The sequence below is a fragment of the Suncus etruscus genome, chromosome 7 (genome assembly GCF_024139225.1).
Source record: "Suncus etruscus isolate mSunEtr1 chromosome 7, mSunEtr1.pri.cur, whole genome shotgun sequence".
Lineage (NCBI taxonomy): Eukaryota > Metazoa > Chordata > Mammalia > Eulipotyphla > Soricidae > Suncus > Suncus etruscus.
In genome coordinates, this window is record NC_064854.1 from 97,396,428 (window position 1) to 97,410,741 (window position 14,314).

The window sequence follows — 14,314 nt, forward strand, 5'->3', positions numbered from 1 at the left end:
GCCAGCGAAGAGAACTATTTATTCAAATCAGGGTTGAGGAAGTCACTCCTCCAACTCATCTCCCTCACACTGCTGGCTGGGGCAGGAGCAGACATTCCAGCTCCCATCCTCCTGACATCTGTACTGTGTCTTGGGCATCTGAAGTGATGCCTTGTAGAGACAGAGCAGGGAAGCCTACAGGCAGGGGTGACCTGAAGCCTTACAGCCAGTGTCCTGCTGGTGTGTACCCCTCAGTCCTCACTCCTGCAGGAGTTTGTGTTTGACTGTCTTGCTCTCGGAGCAGAGATGGACAAAGAGGGTGCCGGCAGCAGTGCGGGCACGCAGCTCCTGCAGCTCGTAGTCGTGGGCCCACTCAACGTTGCCCCACTTCTGGATCTGTAGAGGACAAGAAATGCTATAGGTGAGTGGCCAGTAGCCTGCCTGGCAGAGCTATGTGCTATCCTATGGCTGGCTGGAGATATTGGGTTCTAATGTTGTCAAGACATACACATCATAAACTGGGGAGGCAGCCAGAGTAGGGATCCAGAGTAGACTCTCATGCTCCTAGGAAAGAAGCATCCACCCCAAAAAGTTTTAGCTTAATTTTGTTAGTTTTGGGCCTATACCTGGCAGTACTCAGGGATCACTTTTAGTGGGCTCAGGAAAACATATGGGGTGCCAGTGATCAAACCTGAGGCAACTGAATGTAAGGCAAATATCCTACCCATTGTACTACCTTTGTGACCCCCATTACATTCTTAATTTTGCTTTTCTGTTTTGGGCCACATCTGGCAATGCCTAGGGATTATCCTAGCTCTACATTCAAGAATTACTCCTGGCTGTATTTGGGAGACCTTATATTATGCTGGGGATCAAACTCATGTTGGCCATGTGCAAAGCACTACCACTCTAGCCCCATACCCCATTACATTCTTTTGTTGTGGTGGTAGTGGTAGTTTTGGTTTTGGGCCACACCCACGCAGGGGTTGTTCCTGGCTCTACAGAAATCACTCCTGGTAGGCTCAGAGGACCATATGGGATATCAAAAATCGAACCCGGGTCTGTCCTGGGTTGGCAGCATGCAAGGCAAAGTCCCTACTATCACTCTGTCTCCCCCATTACATTCTCTTTTTTTTTTTTTTTTTTGGTTTTGGGTCACATCCGGCAGTACTCAGGGGTTACTCCTGACTCTACACTCAGAAATCGCTCCTGGCAGGTTTGGGGGACCATACGGGATGCCAGGATTCGAACCACCATACTTCTGCATGCAAGACAAATGCCTTACCTCCATGCTATCTCACTGGCACTCCCATTACATCCTTATTATGATCACTCAGCATTACCTTTGACTTACTTTGGGTTTCCGTATGTATACAAAAGTAGAAGACTAGATTTACTGAGTCGGGAACAATAGTACAGCAGATAAGGAATTTGCCTGCATGCAACCAAGCCAGGTTCTATCCCTGGCACCCCTCAATATGACCCCTCAATACTGCCACAATCCCTAAGCAATGCTGGATATGGCCCCCCAAAACAACAAAAGTAGATTTATTCAAACACTTCAGATGGGTTGGTCATCCCAACTTAGTGGGAGTCAGTGTGAGGATTCAAGGTTCGGCTTCTAAGCCACAGCCACATGTTACCTGGTACTCCTCCTCTAGGCGTGACAGAAGCACGGCCTGCTCCACTGTCAGATGCAAGTCAATCAGGCCCAAAGTCAACACCATGGACTTGAGCTGGGTCACTACAAACTCAATCCCTGAAGACACAAAGCAAAAGTTAAGACACAGGATACTCTCAGGATAAAGCATAGCTGTTGTTTAGACTTGCCCTTATGAGTCCCAACACTCAGGAGAGCAGGATGGTGCACAGGAACAGACACAGAACACTTGATATTTTTGGCCCACCCATCCCTCCTTCATTCTCCCAGCAAAAACATCACTCTGGTTTTCTTTTCTTTTTTTTTCTTTTTGGTTTTTGGGTCATACCCAGCGGTGCTCAGGGGTTACTCCTGGCTGTCTGCTCAGAAACAGCTCCTGGCAGGCACGGGGGACCATATGGGACACCGGGATTCGAACCAACCACCTTTGGTCCTGGATCAGCTGCTTGCAAGGCAAACGCCACTGTGCTATCTCTCCGGGCCCATCACTCTGGTTTTCTGTGAGACTGATATCCCTGTGCATTTGAAACTGGCCAGTCAGAGCAGACCCCGTGATTGGTTCAAGGGAAAGCATGTGGTGCAGTCAGGCAAATGAGATTTGATCTCAAGTCCCTCTAAGAAAAAGCCAACTTTCTACTGGAAGTGTGTCTCACAATCCCTCATACTGCTGACCACTCTCTGAAATAGCACTTCTCAACTAGGGATTCCCTGTCAGTCCTAAGGGAGCCATAGGTGAAAAAGAAATTACATAAATGAGGGGTAACGCAGGAGAATAGGGGGACAACTAGTAAAACAAGGTGCCCACAAGAAGGAAACAAACTGGGAGAAGGCCCTGGTAGGAAGAAGGCTGAGAGATGCTACTCTAGGCCCAGCTCTGATACCTTTCCCCCAGTCCATAGGAAGCTCCAGAACATACCTTGTAAGGCCCACATATTGTACGATGCCAAGTGGCTAGTGAGCACCTCCCGAGTCCTGGCTGGGATGTTGGGCCCCATTATACTAGTGGAGGAGCCGATCTCCACATCGTATCTGTAAGGAAAAAGCTAAAGTGTGATCCTGTTTGGCTGTGCAGCCCCAGCAACAAAGCCCTGATCTGTTCAGCATATGTGTACCCGTTCAGGACAGGTGGCCAAAGGGATTGGTGTGTGGTCAGGGGGGCTAGTCTTGGGAATTATAGAGAAACTGCCACTGTGGACAGTGGCTCCTGACCTAATAATTTTCTGTCACCCAAGAGAAAAATCATAGTAAACTGCCCTAAACAAATGGAGGATAAGCAAGACAGTGCAAAGAGGGGGTCTCCTTCCATGAAGCTGCCTGAAATTCTCATTCATTTGCCTGCATGCTTCATCAAAAAGTCAGGCAAACTCCTTTTTTTATTTTTTGAGGGGGCTTTATACCCAACTGTGTTCAGGGAATACTCCTGGCTCTGCACTCAGGAATAACTCCTGTCCAAGGACCATATGGGATATAGGGATCAAACCTGAGCTGGCTGCTTGCATAGCAAATCACCCTACCTGCTGTCAAGCAACCTACTTTTATAATCTTTTAAGAAAATTTCACATGATATTTATTTTAAATAGTTTTCCTGATTATAATGTTTGTGCCTGTTCTCTAGTAATCATTTTCCCATACATTATTTCTAGTCAGAGGCATGGATTGTTTTCAAGAATATTCAATTTTTTGGAGAGGGAATGTTAGGGGACTGTACTCAAGGATCACTCCTACTTGGAGGAACTATATATGGTGGTCAGGGATCAAACCCAGGTCAGCCATGTGAAAGGCAAGTTGCCTACCCACTGTACTATCTCTCTGGCCCAAGAATGCTGCATTTTTAAAAGAACAATGATAACTATATGAAACAGGAAAAATATGATGTAAAAGCAATTTATGTAATTTTCACTTAAATTTCACTGATTTTCCCCTAGTGACTTAATTGGTTTTTTTTTTTTCCAATGCTGTAGATCTAAAAATTTAGGCCCTATCCGTACAAATCAAACATGCTACATTCCTGGTCTAAATATATTCTTGTTGCAATTTCTAATAGTTCATGGGACAAAAGATCTTAAAGAAAGAGGCCAAAGAGACAGAACAGGTTAAGGTTTTTGTCTTGTATGAGGTCAATCTGAACCTGGTTCAAAATCCCTGGCACTGTATATGGGTCCCTCAACACAGTGAGGAGTGACCCAGGTACAGACCCTGAGTACTACAGGGTGTGGCCAACCCCAGACCCCCCAAAAACAATAGAGCTTGAATGAAGGCACCATAAACTTCAAAAACGATTAAAGTTTTCCGTACATTTTATGCCATAACAGAGACCTTCTGGCACTTAAATTATTATTCTAGTTCATTAAGTTCCAAAATGACAGTAGAGATAGTACAACAGGGAAGGGCATTTGGCTTTCCAGTGTGGCTGACCCAGGTGTTTTTTTTTGTTTGTTTGTTTGTTTGTTTGTTTTTTGGGTCACACCTGGTAGCGCTCAGGGGTTACTCCTGGCAGGCTCAGGGGACCATATGGGATGCTGGGGTCTGAAATACCATCCTTCTGAATGCAAGGCAAATGCCATACCTCCATGCTATCTCTCCGGCCTCCTGACCCAGGTTTTTTTTGGGGCCCACACCCAGTGACACTCAGGAGTTTCTCCTAGCTATGTGCTCAGAAATTGCTCCTGGCTTAGGGGTCCATATGGGATGCTGGGGGATTGGACCGAGGTCCATCCTAGGTTAGCGTGTGCAAGGCAAATGCCCTACCGCTTGCACCACCACTTCAGCCCCTGACCCAGGTTTAATCCCTGGCATCCCATAAGATTCCCGAGCCTTCTAGGAATGATCCATGAGTTCAGAGCCAGGAATAAGCCCTGAGTACTGCAAGATGTGGTCCAAAAACAACAAAACAAAATAACCCTCCAAAATGACACTGTATATTCATAGTCCTATAAAAAAGTTCTTATATTTTACTTGCTCCTTTAGTACACTAGTTATGCCTTTACTTCAAAATTCGAGATGGCTAGAGTAATAGTATAGCAGGTAGGGCAGGCACTAGCCTTACAAGTGGCTGACCTGGATTTAATCTATAGCACCATATATGGTGTAGCACCACCCCAAGCCCACCAAGAGTAATCTCTGAGCCAGAGTAAGCCTTGAGCATAGTTGTGACTCTCTGTCACTCCTGCCAAACAAAACAAAACAAAACAAAACAAAAAACAAAACCACTTTTAACACATCAACAACAACAAAAATCCCCTCAAGAATGAAGCCTGGGCCCGGAGAGATAGCATGGAGGTAAGGTGTTTGCCTTTCATGCAGGAGGTCATCAGTTCAAATCCCGGTGTCCCATATGGTCCCCCGTGCCTGCCAGGAGCAATTTCTGAGCATGGAGCCAGGAATAACCCCTGAGTGCTGCCGGGTGTGACCCAAAAACCACAAAAAAAAAAAAAAAAAAAAAGAATGAAGCCTGGGGGCCGGAGAGATGGCATGGAGGTAGGACGTTTACCTTTCATGCAGAAGGACAGTAGTTCGAATTCCGGCATCCCATAGAGTCCGCTGTGCCCGCCAGGGACGATTTCTGAGCATAGAGCCAGGAGTGAGTGCTGCCAGGTACGCCCCCCCCCCAAAAAAAAAAGAATGGAGTCTATAGGAAGAGCATAGTGGTTGCAAGAATGCCTGACTTGGAAGTGAGATGCAAGTTCCCTGGTATTCTGCAGATACCTGCCATGATCCTAGAGCTCTGCTATTCTCCCATCTTTTCATTGCAAAGTGATCTCCAGCCACACAGCATCCAAGTGTATGTAATTCCCACCAAAGAAGGGTGCCTCCAGCCAATGACAGAAAGATACATGAGTGTTGCAGCCAAGAAGTGCAAGCCCTGCTAGACACATCTGGAATCACAACGGTGCCCCTCCAGTGAGCACATCCATCATTGTGTCCTTAAACTAAGAGTGTGAGCTCTGGAGAGCTTGTGCAAGCTCCACAATTAAAAGCACAAGCCTCAGTGAGCACCACAATCTGATGTGTGAAACCCAGAGGACACAAGAGCTAAAAATATGGGAGTACCCCAGGTGAGCATGTATCAAGATCCTCTTCATCACATCAACAATAAAGAAAGAAAAACAAAGAACTTCATTAAACACACACACACACACACACACACACACACACACACACACACACACACGCCCTGAATCCTGCAGGCAGTCAGGAAATATGCACAGATGAGCCAAAATTACGTAATTACTACTGTGAAAATGCTCTGCCTCAAACTACACTGGATGTTGGTTTAGGGTATACCATAAAAAGCTGTTCTTCCAAACTCTCTTGAATGAAATAAAATTGAATTCATCCTACCACTGCATCAATTGTCTGTTCAATTTGCAAATTGATAAGAAAAATTATTAGGTGTCATCAATTCCTAGAAACCATACATTCCAAGGATAAATGTTACCTATAATCTTATAGGCAGCCATCCAGACTTTTCTTCATGTATGAAGCACATTCCTTTGTGGTTTGATGGCCTAGCAACTATGGCAGAAAGAAAGATGGGACCTGCCAATGTGTGAGCCTTTAGTGTGTCCCAAGCAGCACAGGAAGTGCCACTTCCTTTACTCCTCCTGATGTCCTAACAGGGAAGGAATGAAGAACTCACTCAGAAATTAGGAAGCTGAAGTTTAGAGATCAAGTCATGAGTCCAAGTTCACAGCATCTATGAGGCAGAGTTGTGGCTCCATCTCTATACTATTTTGTTTGTTTGTTTTGAGCTTACACCCAGTGGTACTCAGGGCTTACTCCTGACAGGCTCTGGGGATCATTTAAGGTGACGGGATCAAACCTGGGTTAACTGTGTAGGCAAACACTTTACCTGCTGTACTATTTCCCTGGTCCTCTCCTTTTATCCTTTTAAAAATTTTTAGTTCTAGGTCTGTACCTGGTGGTACTGGGGCTTACTCCTGGCTCTGTACTCAGGGATTGTTCTCAGTGGCGCTCAGCAGATTTTAAGTGGTGCCAGGTAAGCTGCATGCAAAATAAGTACCTCATTCATTGCACTCTCTCTCCAGCTTTCCTCTTGCCACATAGTGCACTAAAGAGATATGGTTTCATGCATGGCAGCTAAAATGAATCCAAGGAACACTTTCTCAGGGTGACCCTAGCCCTACCATCTGGGAGATTCTCCATTCCAAAAATATGCTACCCCTAATTGCTTTGGTTGTCTAGTGCACCCCACCACCCAAAGGACTGCATCTCTTACCTTTTCTCGGCCCACTCTATGATTGGGTCCCACTCGTTCTTTTGAAGTTCCACTAATGTCTCTGGCTCTTCCACCCTGTAGCTAATTCATTGCAAAAATCACCTTCATTAATGAAAAAGTATAATTCCTTCATTCAGAGACAATGGGAACAAATTTAAAAACCCTCCCCATGAACCCAATCCCATAAGCATTTACTCCTAAATTATGAATCTCCAAGTGTGGCCTGGGGACCAAGAGCAAAAGTATCATCTGGGACCCTTCCCACACCTCTGGAAGTGGGGAGCAACAAACTGTATTTGTTTTGTTTTGGGGCCACACCCAGTGGCACTCAGGGGTTAATCCTGGCTCTGCGCTCAGAAACCATTCCTGGCAGACTCAGGGGACCATATGGGATGCTGGGGATTGAACCCAGGTCAGCAGCGTGTGAGACAAACATCCTACCTGCTGTATTATCACTCCAGCCCCAACAAAGTATGTTTTTTTTTTCTTCTTTTTTTTTCCTTTGGATTTTGGGCCACACCCGGTGTTGCTCAGGGGTTACTCCTGGCTGTCTGCTCAGAAATAGCTCCTGCAGGCACGGGGGACCATATGGGACATTGGGATTCGAACCAACCACCTTTGGTCCTGGATTGGCTGCTTGCAAGGCAAACACCGCTGTGCTATCTCTCCGGGCCCAGTATGTTTTATTTTTTTAAAGCAAAATCATTTTTTATTAATATTGGGAAAAAATCTGACTAGTGACATATTCAGATAAACGAAAATAGTTATAAAAAGAAAGAAAAAATAGTTATAAAGCGGTGCTAAAGATCAGGATAACAGCAACAAATTTAAGTTGATAATAAATATATTAAAATTGTCTTATTTAATTTGAATACAGAACAAACTTTTAACAAACTCTTTAGGAGAGTCAATTTAAGTCTCAGCTTGAGAACCACTGTCCCAAATGTCACCAATTATTTGCCAGATCAAGGCTCACAGTACTCTGCAGGGCACCTAACCCCATGCCACCCTGGATCTACTCACTGCCAGGATGCTACGCTAGAACAATGCCTCCCACCCATCCGGACACTGTTCTACAGAACAGCCCTAGCCACAGCCAGCATGCCTATTTGCCCTTCAGAAGGCCACAAGTGTTCTGGCTATGGGCAGCAGTTGGCACTCATATTTGATGCTAGACTGTGTTTCCATTTTTGTTTTGTTTGTTTGAGTTTTTGTGAGGAAGCCATGCTCAGCAGTGCTTAGGACTTCCTCCTGGCTGAGATCAGTCCTGGAGGAACTCAGGGGACCTTATCTGGGGTGCCAGGGATTTAACCTTGATCAGTGCAAGGCAAGCACCCCATCACTGGACTGCCTCACTGGCCTCTGTACTGCTGTTCTGACCAAGACATACGGAGATGGAGGGAGCTGAGGGGAGCTAAACTGCAAGGTCTCCTGGGAAGGAAACGACAGGGATACTGAGGATAATATAGTCAGTTATGTGTGGTGAAAGCTGAGAGTAGATAGACTGTCAAGATTCACCCCTTCCCACCCACAACCCCACTGCCAGGAGCACAGGGAAATCCCTGGCACTGGGTCTTCCCACTCCCACTTCAATCCTCCAACTTCTGTCAGAACCCCATATAGGTACCAAGAAACCACACCCCTCCTTTTAATCTTGGTTTTGGGGTCACACCAGCTCTGCGCTTGAGGGTATGGGGAATCCCTTTTTATCTTACTGGACTGAATGAGTTTCTATTCCCCACCATCAGATGGTCCCTAATATATATGGAGCAGGTTTATTTTTTTATTTATTTTTGTTTTGGTTTTTGGATCACACCCAGTGGCGCTCAGGGGTTACTCATGGCTCTGCACTCAGAAATTACTCCTAGCAGGCATGGGAGACCATAGGGGATGCCGGGATTCAAACCACCATGTGTCCTGGATTGGCTGCGTGCAATGCAAACGCCCTACCATTGTACTATCATATGGAGCAGGTTTAGACTAGCAACTCAAAACTGGCACCAGGTCACCCAGACCAGCTGTACAACCACTTGAACAGTTTGTTCAGCTTTTCTTCAGCACCACTGACCTGGGTGCTGTGCTAAAGGACTGACATGAGGAAAGGACTCAGAAACAGAGGAGGGGCTGGAGAGATAGCATGGAGGTAATGCGTTTGCCTTGCATGAAGGACGGTGGTTTGAATCCCAGCATCCCATATGGTCCCCTGTGCCTGCCAGGGGCGATTTCTGAGCATAAGCCAGGAGTAACCCCTCAGCACTGCTGGGTGTGACCCAAAAAAAAAAAAAAAAAAAAAGAAACAGAGGAAGCAGATCCTGAATATTCACATGTGACCACCTTGTCCAAGCCAACAAGGACAAGGATGTGATAAAAAGTCTGTGATGATGAGGATGTAAGAAAAAAAAAGTGTGATGAGGGTAACTGACCTCACTGAGGATTGGCAAGTTGTTCCCTTCATTCCTAGAGCCTGTGAGTCAAACCCTAGCACTGCTTACACCTACTTCAAAGCCCCCAGCACACCAGCTTGCAGCCAGGGTTGGACTGTAGGAGACGGAGTCTGCACTCTGGACACTGATGCGGCCTGGGAGTCAGACCTTCCAGAGAGCTGCAGAGCATCAAGACTGATGACAAGCAGGCTGCCTCCCCTGTTGCATGTGCCAGAGAGAAAAGGGTCTGGCTTTCCTTCCACCAATAACTGTCTGGAAAAATGAGGCAAAAAGACCCAAGGGACTCACAGTGTCTAAGGGACCCGCCCATGGAAATGTCAATTACCAGATGGTGTCGGTGTCCAGAAACTTCACAGCTGCCCGGATCAGCTGGTCCTTGCTTCGCTGGGTTGGGTTGTCTAAAGATGTGTTGCACAGTGTAGTCTGAATCAGAGGCAGAAAGCCCTGTTACCACCCGTGGAGCTCAGAACACTTGCTTTCCTATAGCATCCTGGGCGTAAGTTGTCCTCACAGCACTTTACTGAATTGGCTCCATGCCCAGTGTTGTGGGCCACTGCACCTCCACTGTGGAGGATGCAGTTAGTGGTCCTGATGAACTGCCTCAAGAACCCACTCTTTACAACCAGGTTCTATTTTGTTGGTGGTGTTGTTTGAGACCACAACCCGAAATGCTCAAAGGTTACTCCTGGCTTTGCACTCAGGAATCACTCCTGGTGGGACTCCGGAGACTAAATGGGATACCAGCGATCAAACCCAGGTTGGCCACATGCAAGGCAAGTGCCCTACCACTGTACTACCTCTCCAGATCTACTATCAGGTTCTACTATATTTAATTTAACCCCCACAACAACCTTTCGAGGAATTACAGTGACATCTATTTCAGATGTGGAAACTGAGACCAAAGAAGTAAAAATCAGTAAATAAGGCATTTAAGTATAACAGGAACACAGATGTGACTGAACAGCTTATCAGTAGACTCTCTTGGTACCTTGAATAGCAAGGTAGCCAAGTCAGCCAAATCAAAGGCCAGGAGCACTGCTGCCAGCTGTGAAGATGCTGCACTAGCCCATGTGCATCTGTATGTCAAGGCTGAGCACAATAAAGCCCAGATGGCAATATTCACCCCAATGTTGACTGCTGCTTGATCCATGCCAGGGACTATGCCAAGGACTTTCTATGTGTCACCATGTGCCATGCAGACCACCACTCCAGAAGGTAGGTACTGTTATCACTCCCTGTCACAGACAGTGGGAAGGGGTACGTGGTCGCCAAAGTCACCTTCAAATAGCTGCAGGCCTGGCCCTGGGAAGTATACTAACCCCTCCCCATCTGCTCCTGTCTTTCAGTGAGGATGGAACCGGACTGACTCCATGAAGCATTGTCCTCACTCAGCCCACCTACCTGTGTGCCAACTCACTTTCCTGCTAAGGGCTGCCTATACTCTGGAGAATTAAGACAGCCATGGTCCTGCCCTCTGGGATTATAGAGGAGACAAACTGCGTTAAGTGCTGATGAAACAAATGAACTGCTGCCTAATAGAAATTAAACTTCCCCTGATTCAGGAGTGTGACATCTGTGCTGAGCTGAGGAGGAACTAGCTATTGGCAGAGTACTCTGAGTTAGGTTAACAGCAGGAAGCCAAGCAAAAGGGAGATGTGCCACACTCACTAAAGGAGCTCAAGACTCCCCCAGCCCCAACCCAAGACCTTTCTGGCACTTGGAAAGGAGTCCCAATGCCTGCCAGGTGGCGCTGGAAGCCTGGGAGTGGAGAAGGCTATACGGTGGTGGGTATACAAAGTATTACCAGGTGCATGGTGTAGAACTTGATGGTGTCCTGCTGGGAGTCCCATTCAGTGGCTACTGCAATGGCCAGAGCCTCACTGGGGACAGTAAAGAGCTTGGCTTGGGGAGTTTTCAACTTCCGATGGTCCAGGTTTATCTCAAAGCCACCTTGAAAGATCAAATAAAAAATCTCTCAGGATTGTTAAGTGGAATCGAGTGCCCGTTCTTACATTTAGTTCCTTGAACTTGTATCAACAAAGACAACTTAGAAGCCCTTCATGGAGGGTTAACGGAAACATACCCAACAACAGAATGAAGAATATTCTCACTACTGAACCCGCTAGAGAGGAAAAAATGGTTATACTCATTTATAGGAAAATAAAAAGAGAGAGAGACAGGGAGGGAGAGAGAGAGAGGAGAGGGAAGGAGAATAAGATGATGGAAGGAAGGAAGAAAAGTAGAAAGAAAGGGTTAAATTTCAGCTACTCACCTTCACCCTGGGTGATGCTGACATTCTGATAAAACCTCTTCCTTTCTGCGAGAAAGATTTTTCAAAAAGGTAGTTTAAAATAATGTCAAGACAGTCAGGAAGCAAACAGACTAGCTCATACCATTACTGCTAATGCTGATTGATAGGCTTGATTTTCATATCACCATTCAAGGTCTGCCCTTGTCTACCTACTGTAATCAACAGTGCAATTCAAGCTGGGCAAAGAAGGCCGTTTGCTCCCCAGAGAGGAGGGAAGGACAGGCCAGATTGGCCATGCCTCTGCCAGAAACAAATGGGCGGCAGCCTGACCACTGAGCACCACAAACTGCAGACTGCATGACCTGACAGACTTTCCCTGCTTCTCCTACTTCATCTTCTGATGATCCTCCTGACCCCTGATTCTCCCCAAAGTTAGTGCTGCCTCATGCCATGGAGTCTGAATGAAATAAGGCCAGAGTGCCATCTTGGGCAAGACTGGAGGGGAAAACCAGTGTGAGCATGTGTGTGTGGGGGCGTATGAGAAAATGCATGTATGAGCATGTTGTGCATGCATGGTACACGTATAAGAGCACATGTGTGGGTATGTGATGTGTGTAAGCATGTATGTGAGCATGCATGTGTGTGTAAGTCTGCATGTGTGAATGTGTGTGGCACACAAGCAATAAGGAGAGATTCAGGGGCATGTCCATCCCTTTTACCCAGATAATTAGTCTAATGAACTAACTTGCCTATGTGCTCAACAGGAGCTTTTAAACATTTCCTTTAAAAAGAGGAAGAAAGGGAATAAATCTACTGTTGTTTTTTTCTTTTTCAGAAAATAACTAGGATAAAATCTTATATGAGGGGACAGAGAAACAGTACAGCAGGTGGGTTGCTTGCCTTGTTTGCAGCTGACCCCAGATCAATCACTAGTACCACATAAGTTCCTCTGAGCACTGCCAGGAGTGCTCCCTGAGTACAAACAGAGCCAGGGGTAAGCCCTAAGTACAGCTGAGTTAGACCTTTCTCCCCCACCCCCATTTTTTTTTTTTTTTGGTTTGGGTCACACCCAGCAGCGCTCAGGGGTTACTCCTGGATCCATGCTCAGAAATCGCTCCTGGCAGGCTCAGGGGACCATATGGGATGCTGGGATTTGAACCAATGACCTTCTGCATGAAAGGCAAATGCTCTACCTCTATGCTATCTCTCCGGCCCCCAATTTTTTTTTTTTTTTGGCTGCATCCAGTGGTGCTCAGGGGTTACTCCCGGCTCTGTGCTCAGAAATCGCTCCTGGCAGGCTCAGGGGAGTATATGGGATGCTGGGGATCGAACCCAGGTCCATCCTGGGTTGTCCGTGTGCAAGGCAAATGCCCTGCCACTGTGTTATCACTCTGGCCCCTCCAAAAGCACTATTTATATTCTTCCAACTAATAAAGGACAAATAAGGGGAAGGAAACCCTCATTCACTGCTGGTGGGACTATTGACTGGTTCAACCTTTTTGGAAAATGATATGGACACTTCTCAAAAATCTAGGTATTGAGCTTCCACATAACCCAGCAATTTTCATTCTTGCCATCCATCTCAAGAGGCAAAAAGTTCTACCCCAAAAGGATATTTGCACTCTTATGTTCACCGCAGGACTTTTCATAATAGTCAAAATCTGGAAACAACTCAACATCCAGGAACAGATGACAGCTAAAGAAACATATAGATGCATATACATAATGAAATACTACTCAGAAGATGTCATCATAGCATTTGCTGCAGTGGAGGGAAGCAGACACTCCAGTAGGGGAAATGAGGACGTGGTTCTGCAATGTTCAATCCTACCATTTATAGTTATTGTAAACCATAGTGCCTAAAATTTTAAAAAGAGACTGGCGAGAGAGTATAGTGGGCAGGGCTGTACTATCCCATACGGTCCCCAAGCACCATCAGGAGTAATTCCTGAGTGTATAGCCAAGAATAAACCCTGAGCATCTCTGCATGTAGCCCAAAAGCCAAATAGTTAATTACTGTACATACATACATTTCCAGCACAAAATTTGTGCCGAACAAATAACCCCCAACTAAGCTAATATTCGGGTCATACAGGTGAATTTGCATGTTGTCTCCAGTTGTCTTCTGCCGTCTGCTGGAGGGGGCGGTGCTTCAGCTCAGTTCACAAGCCCTGGCTGAGCTGAAGAGGTCGGCGGCTGAACTGAACTTCATACTACTGAACTCTTTAACCCACAATATTCTGCGCTTTGTATGAGACCGACAGCAGTGATGATGATATCTGCGAACTTGCTGATGACAATGTCTATGTTGATACCCTCACATTGGATACAGCTAAAGCTCTGTTGGGACATACAGATAATGAGGAGGAGGAATCCAGTTCTGAAGGATTTTACCTTTGTGATTTAGCTTGATTACCTGTTAAGCTACGGTTTTCTGCACTGCATTTAAAGTTTTAAAGTTATTGTTGCTAGTTTACCGTTTCCTTTAGCAATAAATATTGAAAAATATTTAACCTATTGATTCCTCAATTATTGTAATTGTTTATATTTTTGAAATTTACCAGTGGCTGCTGCATTTTCCACTTCGGCTTATACTCGAGTCACTTAGTTTTCCCAGTTTTTAGGGTAAAATTAGGGGGGGGGATCAGCTTATACTCGAGTATATACGGCAATTTAAATTTTTAACTTTAATTTTTAAAAGGCAAGTAGGTCATATTCTGAAAGCTGCAAACTGTAACATA

The 14,314-nt window shown here is 45.9% G+C and overlaps 1 protein-coding gene across 1 annotated transcript in view; it reads right to left on the minus strand.

Annotated features, from left to right (window-relative positions):
* The window catches only part of ATPAF2 (ATP synthase mitochondrial F1 complex assembly factor 2), a 33,098-nt gene continuing 18,784 nt past the window's right edge, over positions 1–14,314 (minus strand). Inside the window, exons 2-8 of the mRNA XM_049776936.1 lie at positions 11,595–11,639; positions 11,127–11,272; positions 9,648–9,745; positions 6,879–6,959; positions 2,556–2,668; positions 1,623–1,738; positions 1–375 (exon numbers count right to left, since the gene is read on the minus strand). Of these exons, the coding sequence (XP_049632893.1) occupies positions 238–375; positions 1,623–1,738; positions 2,556–2,668; positions 6,879–6,959; positions 9,648–9,745; positions 11,127–11,272; positions 11,595–11,639 (737 nt within the window). The 3' untranslated portion in view covers positions 1–237. The remainder of the gene's footprint in view (positions 376–1,622; positions 1,739–2,555; positions 2,669–6,878; positions 6,960–9,647; positions 9,746–11,126; positions 11,273–11,594; positions 11,640–14,314) is intronic.